The sequence below is a fragment of the Megalobrama amblycephala genome, linkage group LG24 (assembly GCF_018812025.1).
Source record: "Megalobrama amblycephala isolate DHTTF-2021 linkage group LG24, ASM1881202v1, whole genome shotgun sequence".
Lineage (NCBI taxonomy): Eukaryota > Metazoa > Chordata > Actinopteri > Cypriniformes > Xenocyprididae > Megalobrama > Megalobrama amblycephala.
Genome location: NC_063067.1, coordinates 19091536 through 19108113, shown reverse-complemented (window position 1 = coordinate 19108113; position 16578 = coordinate 19091536). Strand labels below are relative to the sequence as shown.

The 16578-nt window shown below is 35.9% G+C and overlaps 1 protein-coding gene across 2 annotated transcripts in view; it reads right to left on the bottom strand.

Annotated features, from left to right (window-relative positions):
- The window catches only part of stat6 (signal transducer and activator of transcription 6, interleukin-4 induced), a 29050-nt gene extending 13787 nt beyond the window's left edge, over positions 1-15263 (bottom strand). For both annotated transcript variants that reach the window (XM_048177320.1, XM_048177321.1), the window contains exons 1-7: positions 15126-15263; positions 7288-7430; positions 6496-6640; positions 5769-5852; positions 5462-5663; positions 1898-1989; positions 1627-1775 (exon numbers count right to left, since the gene is read on the bottom strand). In XM_048177320.1, the coding sequence (XP_048033277.1) occupies positions 1627-1775; positions 1898-1989; positions 5462-5663; positions 5769-5852; positions 6496-6640; positions 7288-7418 (803 nt within the window). In that variant the 5' untranslated portion in view covers positions 7419-7430; positions 15126-15263. The remainder of the gene's footprint in view (positions 1-1626; positions 1776-1897; positions 1990-5461; positions 5664-5768; positions 5853-6495; positions 6641-7287; positions 7431-15125) is intronic.
- Positions 15264-16578: the final 1315 nt, after the last annotated feature.

Below are 16578 nucleotides of genomic sequence, written 5' to 3'. Positions count from 1 at the left end.
CCTGAATGTGTCTGTGAAGTTTCAGCTCAAAATACCCGATAGATTTTTTTAAATAATTTTTTTAACTGCCTATTTTGGGGCATCATTAACTATGCACTGATTTTTTCAGCACGCCGCCCCTTTAATTCGCGTGCTCCCTGCCACACGAGCTCTCGATTATATTACAGCACATTTACAAAGTTCACACAGCTAATATAACCCTCAAATGGATCTTTACAAGATGTTCGTCATGCATGCTGTATGCATGCTTCGAATTATGCGAGTAAAGTATTTATTTTGATGTTTATATTTGATTCTCTATGAGTTTGAGGCTGTCCTCCATGGCTAACGGGCTAATGCTACACTGTTGGAGAGATTTATAAAGAATGTTGTGTTTATGAATTATACAGACTGCAAGTGTTTAAAAATGAAAATAGGCTCTTGTCTCCGTGAATACAGTAAGAAACGATGGTAACTTTAACCTCATTTAACAGTACATTAGCAACATGCTAACGAAACATTTAGAAAGACAATTTACAAATATCACTAAAAATATCATGCTATCATGGATCATGTCAGTTATTATTGCTCCATCTGCCATTTTCGCTGTTGTTCTTGCTTACCTAGTCTGTTGATTCACCTGTGCAGATCCAGACGTTACTGGCTGCCCTTGTCTAATGCCTTTCATAATGTTGGGAACATGGGCTGGCATATGAAAATATTGGGGCGTACACCCCGACTGTTACGTAACAGTCGGTGTTATGTTGAGATCCGCGTGTTTCCGGAAGTCTTTTAAACAAATGAGATTTACATAAGAAAGAGAAAGCAATGGAGTTTGAAACTCAGTGTATGTCTTTGCCATGTACTGAACTCTTGTTATTCAACTATGCAGAGGTAAATTCAAATTTTGAATCTAGGGCACCTTTAATACATTTATTTTAAAGGGTTAGTTCACCCAAAATTCAAAATTCTGTCACTCACCCTCAGAGGTATATGACTCGTCCATAGACAGAAATTAACTGACACTTTCAAGGTCCAGAAAGGTACTAAAGTCATTGTTAAAATGAATACATAAAATGTCATGAAGCAACAAGAATACTTTTTGTGCGCAAAAAACAAAACAGTTTTCATCTTTGTTCCGAAGATGAACGAAGGTCATACGCGTTTGGAACAACATGAGGGTGAGTAATTAATGACAGAATTTTCATTTTTGGGTGAACTAACCCTTTAAGTTAACAATTTAGTTGTAAGAATATTTCTGTTTACTTTTGTATGATAAACAGTTTTGGTACTGTGTTGACATCCAATCTGAATCCTGAAGCAAAACTAGCTCACTAAGAGAACTATGCTCCACATTTAAAAAAAAAAAAAAGTTTAATTATACATAAAATAAGTGAAAAGATAAAGTTCAAGAAGAGACATCGAGAAGTAGTGATAGAAATACTGTGACCTTAAAGGAACAATGCCTGGCAAAAAGCCCACTGTTCAAAATGGCAAAAGACGCAAAAGTAAATAAGATGAAAACTGAAAAGGAAGTCAAGTTTGGTGGTGAAATGTTTTACCAGACAAACCACTTACGGGGAAAGATTTGGATGATAACATTCATACAGTAATGTGACTGTAACAAAAAGGTCCAGTGATCCTCACCATGTCTGCAGAGGGCCAAGGTTGTCATCGAAGTGCACGCCAATGGTTGCTCGGTGCTGTTCCCACCTCCAGGACTTAATTCTGAGAATAAGACAGGACTGGCACTGCTCTAGAGCGCACATGGCCTCTTGAAGGAGCTGCACACGCTTCTGTAAAATCGCACAGATATGTACACCTTAAAAACAGTTCAATTACAACTGCTTTTTTCTTTACCCTTATCTGTTATGCCATGAGCTTATTAAGATGTTCAAGCATGCATCTGAGCATTTACCTTTGCACAAATTGCATAGTTGTACTCAAGCTGCTTTATGCGATTTTGTCTAGTGACTTGATCCTGATGATGTGGATCCATATCATTTTGACCTGTAGGGAGACAAGAAAAAATTGCATTAGATAGACGCATGTTTGCCTGAGTGCATGTTCATCAAAAATTATTTGAAACGATATCCTTGACATGCACCTTGCTATCAGCTAAAGCCCTGATTATGATAACCCAGTCCAGGGGTTACGAACGTTTCACTTGTGTTGTGGTTCTTCACGCGGTTCATTTTATGTTCACTAATTTATGTAAATGAGTAATCTCTGGTTATCACCTACACAGAGTACAGTTTAAAACAAGTGGTGTTTGCTTACTATATCATAAAATTGCAACAAGTGTCTCTCTTATAAAGTATGAAAAAGAGTCAGAAGATTGCATCTGGGTCTGCCAATAAAGGTCGAAAGAGTGTGAATTATGTCGAAAGAATTTAGTATGAAGCATTGATAGCTAAAAGGTTAAAGGGCAGTTGATTCTGAACATTTGGAGGTGATGTAAGAGATGTTAAAAAGTTGTAGGGCTTCATCAGAGCCACCGAATTAGACACTCCGACTTTTTTCCCAACCATGGTATTTTATCTGTCAAGTGAAGTAAAGCAAGATCTGCACTTAAAAAACATCAAGCACTTTGAAACCCTCAGCTCATTCCTGAGATGAAACCTTTACAGATGTTCACTCTCTACTTGAATCTACTTTTTGGTCCGATCGCTTTTTGCTTCCTTTTCCTTTTAGGATGTTTAGTTGTGCAAGCATTTTGCACCCTCCAAACTCATAAAAACTGCTCTAAGCTCATCTATCAATGCTTCTCGTTTCCCATATATGGACTGCCCACAAAATGTTTGACAGGCGGAAAGCGCACCTTTTATTTGGCCAATCAAAAGCCATCTGAAAGCCCCTTTTTATTTGGCAGAAACAGGTGTTTCGGTGATATCTTAGGGAGTATGATCGTTTTCTGCATACAATTTGGTAAACATTTGCTTACAGACAGTATCTTTTAATCATTGCTCTCTGCAACGGTATTAATGGACAAGTTTTAAAAGTAAAAAACAGAATATAAATTAAATCAAGAAATGAGTACTCACTTTTCTCCATTAAACTGAATATTAGCATATAGATATCAACAATGAACACTAACACATTATAACTCATTACATGCGAATTTCAACTTCAACAAGAATAACATCTCAAGTTATTACACAAAACATCTGGAGCACTAACATGTTGTAAGTATAGCAAAACTCTCTTTCCATCATCAATCGTCCACATGCTAAATAAACAACGTCTGACTGAAGCTTAAAAAATGAGCAAAGTGCTATTCCAGTTCAACTAATAGTTAATGAAGAATGTGATGCTTTTGTTAGCTATAGGCTCAAAATGAGGAAAAGCACAAAAATGTAACATTTTCACAGTTTTGGCATAAAACAATCTTGGATATCACAAAACACTTGATAGTTATTTTAATCATTGTTACATTTAATTGCAAGATAATCAATCAACGATTCAGGTTAATCTAAAAAGTAAGCAAATTATGTCGTTTTAAAACAGTTGTATAATGGATTGTAAATACTGTAAGGCTATCACTGAAGAGACATTCACAGACATCCACATTTAATCTTTCTTAAATGCATTCCATACAAAGACTACTATATATAAATGAACTTGTTTTGAACCTATGCTTCATAATGTATTTTGCATTGCAGTACTACGTCATCAAATAGTCACTGACACTGCTAATCATGATGAGACTTGTTGGAGCCTTCATGACGGAAATGACTATTTACACATCTGCTGCTCCAGGGCTATATCTTATTGCATTTGTCTCACTGGTGTTGTTTTCTGTTAACCATTTCAAATCAGCCAGACTGTCGCATGGACTGCAATTATACAGTTTTTTACACAACATGCTTCTAAAATTAAAGTCTCAATTCCATTATGCATAGTCAAGGTCACATAAAAAAACCCCTCATCTTTCATTTTCGATTTCAACTTCAGAAGTCACTGTGAGGATAGCCGAAAAAACTGTCAACACTTGCAGAGATTTTGTGGCTGAGCAGGTGTCCAAAGCTAGTGGTTGTGGAAATGCTAATACTGTATTATGATGCTGTATTATTCTGCTTGTTAAAAATATATTGCACAATATTACATTATGCAGTACAACTTATAGCTACAATATCTATGGCATGTGTGAATACGATTCATGCACATACATGTCAATGTGCACGGTAGTTTGCACAGGACGTCAAACTTATTTCATGACCCGTAGCCATTTCTATAGGGGTGTTTAGGACTTTATAGTTGCCGATTAGGAAAGTTGTGCTTGCCTTAGAGTGTCAGAGAAAACATGCTCCACAAGATTGAGAATAAACAGACCTTTAGTTGAAACATAGTTTACATTTTGCCTCCAAATTTTGCGCATAGTTTACATATTCCCCTAGAGTCCTTTTAAACTGTCATCAATAAGAACCTCTGTGAAGTCTCTCAAGTCTTCTTAAAGGGTTAGTTCACCCAAAAATTTAATTTCTGTCATTAAGTACTCACCCTCATGTCGTTCCAAACCCGTAAGACCTTCGTTCTTCTTCAGAACACAAATTAAGATATTTTTGATGAAATCCAAGATTTTTTTTTTTTTTTATCCCTAATAGAAAGCAATGTAATTATCATTCAAGGTCCAGGACATTGTTAAAGCAGTCTGCTTTAGTGTTTACGTCAGAAAGCCGGCTCACATGCATGCGTCACGCAGCTTACGTGAACAGCCTCGGACAATGCTGAGTCTGTGTTCTTTTGACGTAAACACAGAAGTGCTGAACTGCATTCACTACGTCAACTGTGTATGAGTCTGACAGGATAGAGAAGAATTTGTTAAATAAAGTCATTATTTTTGTTTTGTTTTTGCGCACAAAAAGTATTCTCGTCGCTTCGTAAAATTAAGGTTGAACCACTGTAGTCACGTTGACTATTTTAATGATGTCTTTAGTACTTTCCTGGACCTTGAATGACGGTAATTACATTGCCTTCTATTGGGGATAAAAAAAAACCTTTTGGGATTTCATCAAAAATATCTTAATTTGTGTTCCGAAGATGAACGAAGGTCTTACGGGTTCGAAACAACATGAGTGTGAGTAATAAATGACAGAAATTTCATTTTTGGGTGAACTATTAACAATATGTGACAAGTAGTTATGTTGCTAAGCGAGGTCATTAAGACACTTTTCTTTTTAAAAGTGCTTTGAAATAATATGTATTGTTAAATGTGATATACAAATATAAAAAATTAAATACTGCAAAAGCATTTGATGGCAAAATATCTTGAACCTAACAATTGAATGTGCAGATAAACCAACAAAAAAGGAAAACATTCAAAGTGTCACAAACCGAAACGAGTTTTATACGTATAGAATTAATGACTATATCAGCACTTCCTCCTGTTTTTCCATTTAAACAAAAGCCCGTCTGCTAATCTGTCAGTATTACCTAAAGCCATCATATTAGACACTGTTCGAAACAGATTCGGATCTTCTACCTTGCATGGGCTCCGTTTCCTGTTTTTCCCAGTTCAAATCCTCTTGTAGCTGATGAAGCGTTTGGCGGCAGTTCTGAATTTCCAAAACTTTGAGTACAAGATTGTCCACATCAGTCTTACTATCATCCCTTACAGGTTGTGGGGTGCCATTGGGAGCCGGAGGACCCATAGGCATAGACTGGAAGGGTGGGAAGCCAATTCCCTATAGACAAACACACAGATACCAAGAGCAATGACATACTGGACATTTACATTACATATTACATATCAATATTCTGCTACTGCAGAAAAAAGGTTTTGTGCTTACTGTCTGTGCTAACAAGTGTCTTTCTTTCCGTAGAATATCTCGAACTGTCCTCACAAGTAGCATGGGTTGTGGCTGGAACACGCTCTGAGAAGCAATTCGTGACGTTACATAGTAAATAGTCAGAAATACAAACAGCGTGCAGTATGTCACAAGTCAACATGGCAGGCTGCCAATTGTAAGAAATCCTTCCGCACTGTGATCACAATGTAATATGACCCTTTTTGAATTGCAGTGCAATAACTCTTTGCATTGACATAATTAAAACAACTGTCCTGGATATCCCACATGGTGGTGTAGATCAGCTAAAGCAGGAGTTTTCACTTATTGATGTCATGGATCCCCAAATATGAGTACTGCAAGGAAATGTTTTTCCTAAGCTATAATGGTAGCTATATATTTCCATGCATAAGGACCCATTTCGTTGTCACTGTATTGAAGCCAAAGCAAATTAAATATAGAAAATACTGATTTTGTATGTATTGTATCTTTTCTACTGTTAAATGTACAGTCAAACATGAAGAGAAACATTTTCAATTCAATTTAAATTTGAAATTTTAATCCACAAAAAATATTGTTCCAGAAGAGTTCTGTAAGATAATTTTTCCCTCACACCCAGGGCCCTAGTTTGAAAACCCCTGTTTTAAGATCATTATTTTAACTGATTTATATGATGCAGCAGCTTAAAGACAGCAATAATAATGCATTTTAGGAATTTTGTTGTGCATACCAAGTTCTTGCTGATATGTTGTAGTTTGACCCTCTCCACCACATTAGGGTTTTGTTGGGCCACCTCCTGCAGCAAATGCACCATCTGATCCAACAGCATTCGAGCCTGAGGCTCCTGCTCCATGTTGTCTACATCAAAGCTCTCCCTAAATCAAACATTACACAGACATGACATTCTTAAATCATCTTTGGTAACTGTCACAAACTGACAAGGAGAGAAGTCTAGTCTAGCTTGTCCTGTGCTGTTCTCCAGCCGTTATTCCTTTTGTGAGTCACTATGAAACAATAAGATTCAGCCACAGAACAACCTCTTTCGCATGACGGAAATTCCTAAGAAGTTAAACTACACTAAATACATCATGCATCAGTTTGTAAAAAGCACTATAGTCACTCATATGGTTTCAATTTCATTTATTAGTCACCAGGATAATATTTTAAATGTGCACTCAGTCATTTGAACTTCATGAAAAAGCTTTATCCCTACAGAAATTAACTTCTGAAATATGTTTAAATGTGCCCAAATAAATATGTACACTCACACGAGATAAAATCGAGTGGGTGACCTCATGGAGGCTTCCATATCGGGATCACATGACCAGCCAAATACTACTCACTTCTCTTATTATCAAACACTTTCCTTATTAAATAAATTAATCATGGTTGGTTGTGAATAAAAGATTTCTACAATGGCATATGTAATGTTGATTTCATGCTACTAGTTACATTAATGGCAAAAAAAACATAAAAAACATTAAAAAAAGCATGCATTTAATTTGTGACAGTGATGTCATACCATCTCTGCTCCTCTATCCAGTTGGCCAGATAATGTCTGACATCCAGAGGGAATGTGTCTGGGTAGAGTTCATTCAATGTCTGAGTTGGCAGGTACTGTAACTGCGGGGTCATTTGCGCCCACAGCGCCATAGTGTGCAAGCACTGCAACAGTAAAAATCACAACATTACCACCGCACTGAAAAAACCCCCCCAAAAAACATTTTCAATTCCTTGAAAAGGAATCGTTCACTGAAAATGAAATCTATGAAGCTTAATCATTCTCATGATGTTCTAAACCGTAGCTGTTTTCCACACAACATCTTTTTATATAACCATATCAACCAACCGCCAAAAAGGACACCAAAAGGCACCCTTATATTCCAAGTTTTCTAAAGTCATCTGATCACTGAATTGGTTCAGTTCCCTTGTGTAGCTTCAGAATGCTTGGAATACAACTCTAAATAGTATGGTTAACTTGTATGGTGTTCCTTGTTGGAGCTTGACAGATGTGGTCTCTTAGACAGTCAGTGCATGAAAAAAATTTGGTCAAAGATTCTTCAGAAAACATTGTGTTTCATGGAAATAATTACAGAATTTGGTGTGTGAACTATCCCTTTAATTCTGAAATAGAGAGGGATAGAGCTATCAATCAATAATACATTTACAGCACATAAATAAGAGACTTTTTTTCATCACAAAATACACTAAAGAAATAAGCCCCAAGAGCATCATGCCTAACAATGCCCCTTAGCTGTTATAAATTCACTGTAAACCATGGCTTCACGGGGCTTATTGCTTTTATAAAACAGTTACCACACAATACAAATATTAAAGCCAAAAAATATGTATCAATGCAACTTTCATGAAAATCATTAAAAGCCTTCCTTCTGCTGGAAAAAATAGTCCTTGACTGTGAACAGCAACAGAAGTTACATTTATTACGGCATTAGATGGCGGCAAAGATTGTCTTTATGAGCGAGTCACTCAGTCGCAAAGACTTTTATATTGAAACTTGTTCTGAACACGGAACAAGACGCAAATGATTAAAGCTTTGACTAATGCTGTCAGTGTCAGCAGGGCACGGGAAAACCCATTTAAAAGGACAAGATCGCAGGGGACATTCAACAGATTTTTTTATTATGAACGTAGGACTGACCTGAAGGAAAATGCTAAATATGAATGCAGGTTATACACTCGGTCAATCGATATCTCACTCACAATACTCTTCTACGTAATGCTTCAATGAACAAAATATTTACGTTGTTAAGAGTGGTTGCTAGACACAGCAACATACAAACCATACACACTCAGTGGCGCAGCGATACTTATGTAATGTGGTCAGATGTATGTTTTCGGGAACTTTACAACGGCTTCAAACGCGGCTCAACTAATCATAATGAAGGCCCAGAACTATCTGTTTTATTATAATGATTTGACCATGGTTCAACGCTTTGAAAAAGGGACATTGCTTTTGCTAGGGTTACATATCATACAGAACAGAAAACTACCATCTTTATATTAAAACATTAATAAACATTTATAGTTTATAACAAGTTCCCTATTCTAGAGATGGATTGAACAAACTGAATTAAGAATTTAATTCCTCTATGCAAAACAAATGCTATTTTTAAAAGCTCATTCATAAACAGCATCTGATGGCAGGATAAAGCTCAAAGTTTTTTAGCATGCTGTATTCCAGGCTATTTCCTGGTTTAATTTACTGTAAAGAGCACAGGCAACTCTGTGTGACTTTTGTTTGGGCAAGGGAGAAAAGACAGTAGGTCTGCCTTATCTCTCCCCAACATAAGGGGACAGAAGACACTGTATACCACAACACACTTGACAAAACAAAAGCCTGGCAACCCAGCCATCACTAATATAACAAGTTTGCTTACATAGACAGTCATTTTAGCATAAATTAGCTATGCTGCATTGTAAGTTAAGAACATATTTTATTGTGGTGTATGCACACACTAAATTTAACATGATAACATGCCTGACCTCAGTCATTCTTGACCAAAACATTTTGAATTAAACTAAATTATTTGTACATAAGATGTACACATATTTTTTGTAAGTTTGATAGACAGTGGGAAATGCAAATTGTAAGGATCTAAAATCAGAAACCCTTCTACTAAAAAAATACAAAACCAGTAATGTTAAATTAGGTAAATGTGTTAACTGTAATAAATAATTCTGACGCCATCAAGCATAATTAATCTCATTTATTATAAATACAGTAAAAACAAGCCATGAATTCAATTTTCTGTAAACATCAAAAAGATTTAAAAGGATGCTGTATGTTGATAATGTTTATTTGAGTTAGGGCTGGACGATTAATCGAAAAGTAATCGAAACCGAAATTCAGAACCTCTAACCGACGTAATTTTCCCATGTCGGTTATTTCGGTTTTTTAATCCTGTTAATACTTCCCCCTTAAAAACGTAACTGCGTGTGTAGCCACGTGACTCCGCCCAGTCCAGTCAGTGGCATAAAAGCAAAACACGGAGGTGAACGCCGGTTCAACACATAGTGATGGCGCGCGAGCGGTGAGCCTTGCGTCTTGACTAAACTTTGTCAGTTGTATTTGTTTTATGGTTTGGACATTCAAGCGATTAGACGATCGGATGTGTATTATTATATCGAGCTACCGCGCTCACATAGATATATACATATATCTATGCCGCGCTCGCGCAGCTGCATGTGGCACGAACACTCATACAAACAGCTGCGCAAAACGCGAAGATCGCGCGCACACAGAGGAACGCATAAACTTGTTGTCAGCGCTGTCCTGTGATTTATCACTAAAATAGCTTAGAAACTCAAAAGTTACAGCATATATTTTTTCTACTTTTGAAGGAACTATTTACAACCCACAGCTTCACAATTAATAGAGAGACGGTATGACTAATTCACACACGCAATCACTACTGGTACTGTGCTAATTTATCTTTATCTGATTTACAACGAGCAGAAACCTGTAAGAAATGTTACAAACCATAGATAAAATAACTGCTGATAGTGAGCTATGATGTCAGATCACTCTATCAACAGGAAAAAAAAAATCCCACCTTAATAGTCAATCATAGGCTATTTACAGTACAAACCTTGTCAGTGAACTATGAGGGCAAAAAAAAAAAAAAAAAAAAATCAGAAATAAAATAATCGTTCATTAATCGTAATCGAGGTAAAATGTTCAATTAATCGAGGTTTTGATTTTAGGCCATAATCGTCCAGCCCTAATTTGAGTGTCTGTAAAAAAAGGCACATTACATAAAATTACCAATAAATTAACACAAATGAGATCAGATTGACAGGATGCATAGATGGTTTCTAGTTTTACAAGCTTAAAAGCGCACGTGGTGTGATAGATTCATGGGCTGACACTGCACTTTACCCTAAGGCATGTAAGCATGCTTGATCATGTCTTCCATTGTCACTACTCATTTCTTTCTGCAAAAGACGTTGCTTTGTTTTGAACATTATCACACTATCAGAATTTTTTTACACACTAAGACCTTTTAAAAAACTAGGACTAGGCTTAAGCTGTGTGTATGAATGATGTCATTAGAAAAGACATAAAACTACATGACCAATCAGCAATTGTTTTGAAATAACTTTACTTTAGTTTTTTCCCAAAACCTTAAGATATTTTAACTGGAACCTTTCAAACCTTGAAGGGACAGTTCACACAAAAATGTTCAAACAACTTTGGAATTGATTGACTTTTGTTGTATGTACAAAAATATCTTGTGGACTATAACTTTAAACCATAAAGGAAATAAGATAAGATCAGTAGTAATGAATATGTCTGTCAAAATATCCAATTTGTAGTTTGTTAAAGCTTTTATTCTAATCAAATATCCAACCAGTTTTATGACAATTCTACAACAATATAAACCAGTATGTCTATCTTCTAAATGGCCAGTTCTAATCAAATATTGATTTAAACAACCATAAAAAATATTATCCCGGAATTTCTTCAATACAAGGTTAATGCCTTGATCTTTTGAGAGTTGTTTATAAGTCATAATGTGTACATTTTCATTCATTAAGACATTAAAGGTCATAATAACTCATTCTATATTTGTTCCAAAGAGCATTTCCTCGTTTTTTTGCGGCTAATCTGCTTCATGCTTCCAGACTTTTAAAGGTATACTTAGACTTGTTTGACAAAGGGATTGGTGCAGCGTACTGTAGGTGTGAGTAAAAAAGCCACACCTATGTTCAGACGTAATATCTGATAAACCATTCAAGGGAACTATTTCATGCTATCACAGGATATAGAATAAACAGATGACCTATGAAAATTAAAGGTCATTCTTAATTGAACGTGATGCATGACATCTATTGGATATGTGACAACAGATACTTCAATATGACCACTGTGCTGTTGAGGTGTTAGATCCAATTGTTTAAAGACCAGAAGCTGTGCTGGAAAAACTGGCCTGGTAAAAACATAGTGCTTATTTATGTAGCAGATTCAAATAAATGAATATGAGAAGATCTTGAGGAAATAAGGGATGGCACGTTTATAGAAGTACGGTTTTAAGGCTTCTCATTACTTGGGTAGCACTATAAATCACGCTTATATAGGTTTTCCTTTACCTCTGCAGCAGTTCACAAAGGGTCACAACTGCATTCTGTATTAAAGGGTAAGTTAACCCCAAAAAATTAAAATTATCCCATTAATTTACTCACCATCAAGCCATCCTTGGTGTATATGACTATCTTCTTTCAGACAAACACAATCGGGGGTGTATTTAAAAATATCCTGGCTCTTCCAAGCTTTATAATGGTAGTGAACAGGGAACGCGATTTTGAAGCTCAAAAAAATGCATCCATCCTTCATGAAAATAACCTATACAGCTCCAGGGGGTTAAAGGCGCTCTAAGCGATTCTGAGCGAAGTAACTTCCTGTTGACGTTCGAAGTGTTGTCAAACAAAACAGAGGCTAGCTAGACCCTCCCTCCTACTCCTCCTGGCCCTCCCCTCCGTGCTTCCTGAAACAGTCATGAACGCGCATTTAAAATGTAAGTAGCTTGCGTATTGACGCTGCTTGTCGGTTATTGGCTGAAGCATGTTTATTATGTTAAGTGGTCCAGGCTGCACCAGTTTGTTTTTATTGCAGTTTTCGGAGCTTGTGGCGACTACAGAGACCGCGTTTTTTTTACAGTGTGTTCAGGGGACAGGCAGCTAGCGCATAGTGAGGAGATGTTTGCTATATGTGACAAAAAAAAAATTGGGCCTAAAAACGCGTGACATCGCTTAGAGCGCCTTTAATAAAGGACTTCTGACGTGAAGCAATGCGTTTTTGTAAGAAAACAAGGCTATCCATTTTTAAAACTTTATTAACTAAAATAACAAGCTTCCGGCAGATGACCGTACGCATACTGCGCACGCGACTTGCGCCACAAGAGTAACCTCTGGCACGATATATGAAGCAGGATGTAGGAGTATCGTAAGCTTATATGCGTCTCGCGGTTTAAAAAAATAGGGCTGTGCAACAAACTCAAGCTCTTTTTAAAAACTCAAGTTCTTTTTAAAATTTCTCATTTTAGACTTCTAATTCGTGACCGGTGTTTTGTTTTGCTCTCTCCTCTGTGCTTCCGCGTTTGTCATTACGTCGGGTCCGGGTTTACTCTTCCACCGCAAATCGATGCATACGACCGTCTGCAGAAAGCTAGTTATTATAGTTAATAAAGTTTTAAATATGAAGAAGGCCTTCATTAACCCCCTGGAGCCGTATGGATTATTTTTATGATGGATGGATGCATTTTTTGGGCGCCCCCCTTTCACTACCATTATAAAGCTTGGAAAAGCCAGGATATTTTTAAATATATCTCCAATTGTGTTCGTCTGAAAGAAGATAGTCATATACACCTAGGATGTCTTGAGGGTGAGTAAATCATGGGATAATTTTAATTTTTGAGTGAACTATCCCTTTAACTAACTTATGTGAAGAACCCAAAATGGTTCTTTCTCTGACATAAAAATTACATATTATATTTATGTTTGTTATTCTTTCTTTTTCTTTATGTGCTACTGGCTGCAAAGGAAGGTCATATTCTCTGAAAAATCTTATTTAATAATAGATCAGAGCCCCATTTTATGTATTTGCAGAGAAGAAAAATTAATTTATTAATTTATCATTGCAAAGGCTGCTCTTCCATAGTCCTGTTTCATTAAGAATGGGTCTTAGATGTTTCTCCTCAAATATATTAAGAGAAACAAAAATTCAGAAATGGCAATTGTACGGTATAAAATCTAAAAATAATGTGGATGGGATAGCTCGGATAATTGGGTTTTGGAGAAATCTGATGAGAAATGTTTGAGTACATACTGAAATATCTCATGTTTGATTGCACACATCAGTTTCTGACATTGTTGAAATTATTTCTGAAACTCCAGAGGAAACACATGAGAATATTGGTGTTTTGCTCTTTGTTCAATCTTATTGGACTAGAAGAAAAATTTAATATTGCATATTGAAAGTTAATTCGCCTGTAATAGAAAATAGAAAGCAATCTCACAACCTCAAGAAAACTCACAATGAAACTTTGACATCAGTTGGCACCTGACACATGGAGCATTCATCCACTTTTCTCATTATACGACTTGATGAATGCATTCATAAAAGTCATATCATAAAAATGACAGACATGAACAAATGAATGGCAGTTTTCTGTCTGCTCACAGTTTCTCTTACACTTCAGATCTGAACACTGTATTTTAAATGAGTAATTTTAAAGCATCGTACACTGATCCAAACACTGTTACTAATACTAATACTGTGAACTACATGGCTTCACTGAAAACTTCCCTCAGACTACAGTAGAGAAAGTCATTCTACTTTTTTGTTTCTCACAGTGTAATTACACAACTTTAGATTAAACCTTATTATTGCCTGAATCAATTATTGACCTCAATCAAGCACTGCTGATCATGTCCTTGACATGAAACTCAACAAAATGATAGATAGATAGATAGATAGATAGATAGATAGATAGATAGATAGATAGATAGATAGATAGATAGATAGATAGATAGATAGATCCATCTAATGTACTTTGCACAGAAACAAACACGTCACTAAACCTTTTTAATGCATGTAAAAAGGCCACAGCAAAGCCATCCATTAGTATTCATATAATATTTATGAAAAATAACAGCATGGGGGTGTTACATCCCTAAGACTGAAACTGGCACATGCAACGTTACAATAACAGTAACGGTTTGTAAAGAACAGACCACTCTCTGGTGCACAAAAGAACATAACACGCCAATGCCACTTTCATGGGGAACAGAAAGTAGGGCGTTAATTTATGTAGGCGCTCGTGCTACACTAAATGTTTTCCACAAAGTACACCATAACGTGACAATCAGCAGTCTACTACGTTTTAGTCATATATGTAGGCCTTCCTCTCTTGCTCTTTCCAGTACTGTCTTGATACAGGAAACTTGTTGAATATGTGAATTCTCATTAAGTCAATGTCTTTCGCGTATTCTGTCGTGGAGTATCCAAGCGAAACTGTAATCGTGTAACGTTAGCCTAATTGTTGGCGTCGTCTGAGTAAGCAAGTAGGCTATAGTGGCATAGCTAAACCAATTTCACAGCCATACTGAGATTAAATTATTATAAAGTGAGATTTTTAGTCGTAAGAGAACTGTTCTTTTCCCCTGCTCGATCGCTTCGCTCGAATTTTCGTGAAGCCAACAGCAGAGGAAAGTGGGCTATTTCAAAACTCATGTTTCCTCCTTACAACAACATTAAGCGATAAACAAATTCAAGTCGCTATAAACTCACTGTACGTATTTTATATGTTTAAAATACAATAATGTGAGAACATAACTTACCTGATTTCGACGCCAGCTCTTTAACACACGTAAAGAGATAAAGTCTGCGTCTTCCGTGTGCGTTTGTTGTTTTTTTCCCCCCTTTCTATCCACCTACTTTCACTTTGCACTGACACTGAAGTTGCTGCCTATTGGCCGTCCTGATGCAACTCTTCTACCAGGTGAATGACAATCTTTATCCGGCTGGACAGAATTATTAATAATTATCCATTCTGTTGTATTAATATATACCGAAAATAAGCGTTTTTAAATCCAGTTTTATGTGTGACAGAAAGTGCCTATACCTATTTTAATATGTTCACATTTTTATCTTCATACTTCAAGGGAGTATATCTTCATACTTTTCTGAGTATCTTCGTATTTTAATGTCTTCACACCTTAATATCTAACTACTGAACATATTCATAATTTTGTCAGTATCTTTTTCATATTTTATTTATAGGCCTACTCTCTATTTTAATCATTTTCTGTACGTAATTTCTTGATTAACGTTCATTTTATTTTATTTATTATTATTGCAATTATTTTTTGCATGATATTTAACATAAATGGCACCTTATTTTATAGGCATATGCATTTTCCCTTCTTTCTCTCACTGTTTTGTATGTATATGTATTAGCGTCGCAAAACATAGTTAACAAAGAACTTAAAAAAGAAAAATGAAAGAGAGTAAATCCTCTTCTTAAATACCTAACGAGATATATAGCCTATATATACAGTCAAATTATAATAATATAATATATTAATATTATAATAATATTTTTACTAGTGGGTGCAGGACACTATAGTTCATTTATGTAAGTGAGGATAGCAAAATAAAGTAAACTGTGACATATTATACCCCTAAAAAATTCATACAGTGGAATACCAGTAAAATTGATTTAAAAAAAAATTGGAACCAAAAATTATTCATACACTTTGACCTGATCATGTTTTGCTTAAGTGTTATCTGACACCTAATTAAGATTAATTGTTTTCTGACAGTTCTCTTGTCTTGATCTTGTCATATGTTATTACCATTTTTTAAACTATAGTGAATAAACTGTATTAATGAATGAAATGTTCAAGGCGTCTGAATAAATTTTGGTTTGACTGTATATATAAATTCTAGCTTACCTACAAAAACAATCAAAAATAAAATACATTGAAAATACAAGGCAACGTAAATTAAATTGTGCTGAAAACCCAGTGTTCAACCAAATAAGGACAAATTCAACTGCACTGCCAATGTCCACAACGCAGACACATAGTTCTATATATACACAGCTTCAAAACCTAGAGCTAGCATGCCAACATGTTTGCCATCATATGCTTGTTCAAAAGAGGCAACTTTCTATATTTCAGGACAAAACGTCACTTGTAGGCGGGGAAACAACGCCATTTCTGCTCGAAACGCTTGATTTCCAGTAAGGAGTTTCGAAAGGGGTTTCCGTTTCTCAAAGAAGCTCGATTA